The sequence below is a fragment of the Citrus clementina genome, unplaced genomic scaffold, assembly GCF_000493195.1.
Source record: "Citrus clementina cultivar Clemenules unplaced genomic scaffold, Citrus_clementina_v1.0 scaffold_7, whole genome shotgun sequence".
In the NCBI taxonomy this organism is placed as follows: domain Eukaryota; kingdom Viridiplantae; phylum Streptophyta; class Magnoliopsida; order Sapindales; family Rutaceae; genus Citrus; species Citrus x clementina.
Window position 1 is genome coordinate 13086266 of NW_006262075.1, and position 7213 is coordinate 13093478.

At 34.0% G+C, this 7213-nt stretch overlaps 2 protein-coding genes across 2 annotated transcripts; both read left to right on the top strand.

Annotated features, from left to right (window-relative positions):
• Positions 1-94: 94 nt before the first annotated feature.
• LOC18036861 (probable LRR receptor-like serine/threonine-protein kinase At4g36180) lies at positions 95-5715 on the top strand. Its single transcript, XM_024181183.1, has 10 exons — positions 95-349; positions 682-871; positions 2195-2380; positions 2485-2565; positions 2692-2757; positions 2897-2977; positions 3077-3142; positions 3965-4039; positions 4126-4200; positions 4577-5715. Exons 1-10 carry the CDS (start codon positions 95-97, stop codon positions 5713-5715), a joined length of 2214 nt encoding a protein of 737 aa, XP_024036951.1.
• Positions 5716-6341: 626 nt separating this feature from the next.
• On the top strand, positions 6342-6950 carry LOC112096945 (receptor kinase-like protein Xa21). The gene has a single exon (XM_024181184.1). The coding sequence runs from the start codon at positions 6342-6344 to the stop codon at positions 6948-6950; it is 609 nt and encodes a 202-aa protein (XP_024036952.1).
• Positions 6951-7213: the final 263 nt, after the last annotated feature.

The following is a 7213-nucleotide window of genomic DNA, read 5'->3' on the forward strand; positions in this document are numbered from 1 at the left end:
AACGAGCTACGTATTCACATTGGGTGGAGGTCCGGTTAGCTGGAGGTCGATTTTGCAATCGACAATTGCTCTATCCACTACGGAAGTAGAGTATATGGCAACAACTGAAGTTGTAAAAGAAGCTATCTGGTTGAAAGGTTTGTTAGGTGATTTGGGAGTAATTCAGGAGAACATTACAGTCTTCTGTAATAATCAAAGTGTGATATTTCTTGCGAAGAATCAAACATATCACGCTCGGACGAAGCACATAGATGTGAAATATCATTATGTGAGGGAGATTATCGAGAGCGGTGTTGTGTTGTTGAGAAAGATCGATACCAAAGATAATCCATCGGATATGTTGATAAAGGTAGTTTCTGGAGTTAAGTTTCAACATTGCTTGAAACTAATTCAAATCCTTTGATTGTGTTAAGTTATATCCTTCGAGAATTTTGAACTACGGTAGGCTTGATCCCAAATTTTGGGTACGTAGGTAGTCACAGAGATGCAACTACTTTGGGGATGATGATTCGTTGGTAGTTAGCTCAGATTTGGATAAATCTTTGCCGATGTGGAGAATTGTTGAAAAATAAGAAAACCACGTAATTCTTGTGTCCATTATTTTTCTGTGATTATTCGGTGCACTTGTTTCCGCATCCGCACACAACAGGAATGTCATCTGATTGTTGTGATCATTGGAAGGGAGTTAAGTGCAACCTTACAACACAACGGGTGATGCAACTCTCACTCAGTCATACAACAAAATTCAATTACTCTTACGACCCTCTTGATCAAGTTTCGCTTCTGAATATGTCATTGTTTGATCCTTTTCAAGAACTGCAGAGCCTTGACTTGTCTGAAAATTGGTTTGAAGGTGTCTATGAGAATAGAGGTATGTGTGTGTTTTTTGTTCAGATATTGTGTTTAGTCACTAAAATGCCTTTGCAGCTTATGGAAATAAAAATTCGGAAGAGATTTACAACGTTGGAAATTCGTTACCATTTTAATAAAATTTGGGATTCCCGGATAGGAAACTAATACACACACACACATGTATATGTATATGTATATGTAGATTATATATGACCCGTGCCTGAGAATCTATATACACACACATATTATCACTTACTGCAAAAACCAATCAAGTCCAAACACTTTTGAACTTTACTGTCAGGATCGGCTTACTCATAATATCTATTAGATCATCTGCTATAGAAATCTTTTTCACAACAATTGTACCATATGATATAATCTCATGGATAAAAGTGAAATCTGTCATTAATTTATTTGGTTCTTTCAAAATTCATTGATTTTTGATCCAATGTATAATACTTTGGCTATCACAATGAACAACAATAGTTTCTTACCAACAAAGTGTTGGCTCAACTGGCAATGGAGTCCCCTTAAGTGGCTTGACTGGGTTTGCTCCCTAGTTCGAGTCGCAAGGAAGTCGCCTTTGTTGGGAGAATATGTGGTTAAAGGTGCCTCCCACAATTGCGACCCTCCCTAGGATATCTCGTGGTTAAGACCAAAAAAAAAAAACAACAGTAGTTTCTTGCTGTAGGCCAAGATCAGTAACCAAATGCTTCAACCAAATTGCTTCCTTTATTGCTTCTGTCCCTGCCATATATTATGCTTCTGTGATAAACAGAGCATTAGTTAGCCTTCCAACTAATAACAGACTTGAAAGTGTGAAAACATAACTAGTCAGAGATCTTCTCTTATCCAAATCACCAGCATAATCTGAATCCACATAACCAACAACAAATTTATGCGTCTTGGAAGTTTTTCCTTATACCAAGCCAACATCTGAAATACCTCTCAAATATCAAAGAATTCATTTTACTGCTTGCCTGTCAACACATTGAATAATTTCTTGTTGCAAAGTGATAATAGCACGCTGAACTTCTTGTCGCATAACAAAAAGTTAGAGATAAGATTCAAGTCGAAACCAATTTCAAGAAGAAGCAAATGACAGTGAAAACTTATTTTACAAAAGTCTCATAGACATATCATATATAATTATTGATTTATGTATTGAGTGGATCCTATAGAAAAATGAGAATTTTTTGAAAATTTATTATCTAATAAATGTATTGAAATTATTAATTTACCAGATTACCCAAAAAAAACTATTATTTAATTGAGGTTATCAATTTATTAAGTACTAATTTAACGAAATTCTATTGTATATTGTTCATAATTATTTTTTCAGAGACTAGTAATACTTCATATCCATTTGTAGCTTGCGATGGCAATGGGAGATTAAAGCAACTGAAGATCTTAAATCTTGAAGGTAATAACTTCAACGACATCATATTACCATATTTGAATACACTAACTTCACTTACCACTTTGATTCTTCGTGGTAATAAAATTGAAGGTTCCAAAAGCAGGCAAGGTATATACATTTTGGTTAAGCAAATACGCATCTGAGGCAAGTTAATCTCTTAATTAAAATACATATCTATATTGTCTTGATCAAATTTAATGCTTTTTTAACAGGATTAGCAAATTTGAGATACCTGCAAGTGTTGGATCTAAGTGGTAACACCAATATAACTGGTGGATCTTTAACAAGGCTAGGTAGGCTACTAAGATAAGAAGCATTTACAAAGCTAGTGCACTAATCATAGCCTTCGACAATAGTTTTAAAGTAAAATTTTATTCTTCTTATTCTTTTTCCCCCTTTCGTTTTTAATGGCTGTGTAGGATTGGCAAATCTAGAAAACTTGAAGACGTTGGATCTTGGTTATTGTGGATTAACTACACTTCAAGGTATAATGCAACAATCCACTTCCTAGTTTCTTGTGATATTATGATGCCAACTTAATTAAATCTTAATCATGAGCGGCTTAATCTCTTAATTAAATACATAACTACATTTTCTTGATCAAAATTAATATTCTCTGAGCAGGATTAGCAAATTTCATAAACCTGCAAGTGTTAGATCTAAGTTGTAACTTCAATATAACTCGAGGCTCTTTAGAAAGGCAAGGTAGGCTACTGAGATAAGAAACCAAGCTAGTGCACCAATCACAGCCTTCTATAACAATTTTAAAGTAATATTTCCCTTTTTTTTTCTTCCGCTGTGTAGGATTGGCAAATTTGACAAAATTGAAATCATTGGGTCTCGATGCTTGTGGAATTACTACACTTCAAGGTACACTGCAACAATTCGCTTCCTAGTTTCCTTATGATATTATCTTTTACATACATATAATGTCAAATTAAAGCCAAGCTTTGGTTGGCAAACTTGACAAACTTGGGAAGATTGTGGCAACTTTAATTGCTATACAGCAAAAGTTTACTTTCTAGATTTGTAGTATAGTTTTTTGAAAAAAAAAACATAAATCTTTTTTGCGTATACGATCAACTTAATTAAATCCTAATCATAAGCTTTATCACTACAATTATTTAAACTTTGAAATTTATTTCTTAATTCTTTTGGTTTCCTTTTTTTTTTTAAATTAAAGACGATTAACAAGATTTTTCTTCTTTCTTGTGCAGGATTTGTAAATTAAATAACTTGGAAGCATTATATTTGCGTTATAATCATATAAACGATTCTTTAGAAAGTCAAGGTAAAATTTTTAAACAAAATTTACGCAGTTATTTTTCATGGAATGTCTACTGACATAACTCTCATTGTTAGGCAATTAATCTCTTAAAATATCTATGTTGTTATATATATATAGACAAATTTGACGAGCTTAAAAGCATTAGATCTTGGTCATTGTGGAATAACCACAATTCAAGCTATACCGCCGCAACAATCTCCTTCTTACCACATTCCCCCCCCCCCCCCCCCCCCGGCGGGAAAAAAAAATTCGGCAGCCCTCAACCTTAAGGGCTTTTGAAATGTTATTGATAAGTGTATATATAACACAACTAATCCAAGGATTGAGATTATAAATTTGCTTTTACCATTTATTGACTTAATTCTTTTGTGTCGCTCTTTTTCATTTTTTTTTAAATTAAGCAGGACTAACAAATTTGACAAACTTGAAAGTCTTGGATCTAAGTGGAAATAGTATCAGCTTATCCGTAACATGGCTAGGTAATACTTGAATTTTCGGAAGTTGTCCACCAATTTTTAAATTCCGCGCCATCCTTTTTAACATGATATGCTCTTTCTTGATGCAGGATTACATAAATTGAAGAACTTGGAAGCATTGGATTTAAGTTTTAATAATATTAACGGCACAGTAGAAAGCCAAGGTAAAATTTCTAAATAAACTTACATATACTTATTTTTCACTGAAACGTGATAATTCTGAATATTTACATTAATGTTATATACGACCTTCTTGTTGGTCAACCTAGCTACTTGAAAGACAAAATTATGAAGACCAGCTTTTTTCCCCTTGAACCATTGCCTTTAAAAAGCGAGTTCTTTATCTGTACTGTTATATGCATGTTACAATAAGTGCTGGACGCTTTTTCAAGTTATTTGAAATGCTTTGGAAACTAACATCGAAGTAGATGAGAATAACACAAATTGATCTCTATGTGTTTGTGATTGACTTCGCTGCAATTAGAAAACTATGAAGTCATTTCTTTCAACAAAATTTGACCATTTTATTTTCATTTTCAGGAATATGTGAGTTGAAAAATCTTTTTGAGTTGAATCTTGCAAGAAATAATATTGGGGGTGATCTTCCTGATTGTCTCAATAATCTGACTCGTCTCAAGGTTCTTGACACTTCCTTCAATCAGTTAAGTGGGAGCTTACCTTCTGTTATTGTGAACCTCACATCACTTGAATATTTGGACCTTTCTAACGGCTACTTTGAAGGCATCTTCCCCATCAGTTCATTAGCTAATCATTCAAAGCTCAAAGTCTTGCTGCTTTCAACTAGGAACAACAATATGTTACAACTGAAAACTGAAAACTTTCTCCCTACTTTTCAATTGAAAGTCCTTCGGTTACCCGTTTGCAACTTAAAAGTCATCCCTAATTTTCTTGTTCACCAGCATGAGTTAAAATACCTTGATCTCTCTCACAATAATTTGGCTGGTGATTTCCCAACTTGGATCTTACAAAACAACACAAAGTTAGAAGTCTTATGTTTGACAAACAACTCATTCACTGGGAATCTCCAGCTGCCCCATTCCAAACATGATTTTCTTCATCATCTAGATGTTTCTAGCAACAACTTCACTGGTAAGCTTCCACAAGATATGGGTATTATCCTTCAAAAATTGTTGTACATTGATATGGCAAACAATCGTTTTGAAGGCGATCTTCCTTCTTCAATCAGGGAGATGAAAACACTCAGTTTTCTACATTTGTCAAAAAATAATTTTTCTAGAGAATTATCAGCACTTTTTACTGGTTGCATCTCACTATGGTTCTTGGACCTGTCACATAATAATTTCCACAGCCAAATATTTCCCAAATATATGAACTTGACTCGGTTATGGTTTTTATATTTGGACAACAATAATTTTAGTGGGAAAATTGAGGATGGGCTGTTGAAGTCAAATGAATTAAAGGAGTTAGACATGTCCAACAATATGTTGTCTGGTCATATTCCTCATTGGATTGCTAATTTCTCATCATATCTTGAGGTTCTTTTAATGTCCAAAAATTTTCTGAAAGGGAATATACCTGTACAACTCCTAAATCATGGAAGCCTTCAACTTTTAAGTGTCTCCGAAAATTGTTTGTCTGGGTTCATGACATCTTCCTTCAATCTTTCTTTACTAGTGCACCTTTATATACTGTTGTGATGTGAAGCAAATCTGTTGGTGAAAACGTCAGCTGATGCTGCGTTTTGGAAAGTCAAACTCGTATCTCCTGGAACGACATGTATGAAGGTCGTTTTGGTTAAGTGATGCACGAGAGTTTCACGTGCACGGATAAGTTGCGTTCTTGGTTCGTTAGAATCAGTTAACTCACATGACTGTCACGTGGTTTTCTGGGTTGGTTACTGATTCGTTAACGAGCTGTTTTATACAGCTGATTCTGGCAACAGAGAAGAAGGACAAGAGAGCTATTGTGAGTTGAGAAGATTGAAAACCAAAGGCTTCTTGAGAGACTCTGTAACAAGCTTGATAAACTCTCTGTAACTTCTTTGAACAATCAATAGAATTGGGTTCTGTTTCTCCCGTGGATGTAAGCTAGACTGAAGCTAGCTGAACCACGTTAATTCTTGTTCCTTTCTTTAATTCTTTCAGTTCTAATAATCTGTGTGTATTCTGCTGGATTGATTCTTGGTGCATCTTGTTTGTTTGGTTGTGATCTTGGGAAGTGTTTTGAGTTGATTGGGATAGTTAGTCACTTTTAAACACTACATATACAAAAGAATTATCTGAGTGGGACAATTCCGAATGTACTGTTTAGAAGCTCCAAACTAATGACTCTAGATTTGAGGGATAATGGATTTTCTGGTATAATTCCCAATCAGATTAATGAGAGTTCAAATCTACGTGTTCTTCTTTTGAGAGGGAATTATCTAGAAGGACCAATTTCAAACCAATTTTGTCAATTAAGAAGATTAGGTGTCATGGATCTTTCACAAAATAGAATTAATGGGTCCATACCTTCTTGCTTTACTAATATGTTGCTATGGACCACAGGAAATTTTGATTTGTATGGATTTGAACTTCGGTTTCTTCCTGAATTAACTTTCAGTTCCATTGGTACTTACTACAACTCTACTCTTGACTTGAGGATATCTGAAGGAGATGATTACTTATTGCCTCAGCTAGTAAAAGTAGAATTTGTAACAAAAAATAGATATGAAATTTTCGATGGTAGCAATGCTAACTATTTGGTTGGACTGGATTTGTCATGCAACCAATTGACTGGAGACATCCCATCAGAAATTGGAGAGCTCCAAAAAATTCCTGGAATGAATTTGTCTCATAATTCATTGTCAGGTTCTATACCAGAGAGCTTTTCCAATTTGAAAATGATAGAGAGCCTAGATCTGTCCCACAATAGATTAAACAGTCAAATTTGATTAGTATTAAAAATTGTTTAATTATCAAGCGATAATATGTTATTTTATGCTTATGTTATAATTTATATTTGTGTTTATGTAATATAATATGAATTATTAATTATGTTTTAAATATATTTAATTTTATGTATTTTTATGTGTTTATTAGGAGAATTATTAATTTCACGTACTTCGAGGCTCCAAACAGATAAACGGAGGTCAAATTTGGATTCCGGAGGTCCGAAAACCTTAAGATCAGTCAAGATCGGCTTAAAATTGGGCTT

What these genes read in the sequence shown, in the direction of transcription:
- LOC112096945 (XM_024181184.1), top strand. Translation starts at nt 6,342, where the DNA reads ATGACTCTAGATTTGAGGGATAATGGATTTTCTGGTATAATTCCCAAT.
- LOC18036861 (XM_024181183.1), top strand. Translation starts at nt 95, where the DNA reads ATGGCAACAACTGAAGTTGTAAAAGAAGCTATCTGGTTGAAAGGTTTG. An exon ending in CATCGGATATGTTGATAAAG is followed by an intron (nt 350 to 681) that starts GTAGTTTCTGGA and finishes GATCATTGGAAG; the next exon opens with GGAGTTAAGTGCAACCTTAC. An exon ending in AGGTTCCAAAAGCAGGCAAG is followed by an intron (nt 2,381 to 2,484) that starts GTATATACATTT and finishes CTTTTTTAACAG; the next exon opens with GATTAGCAAATTTGAGATAC.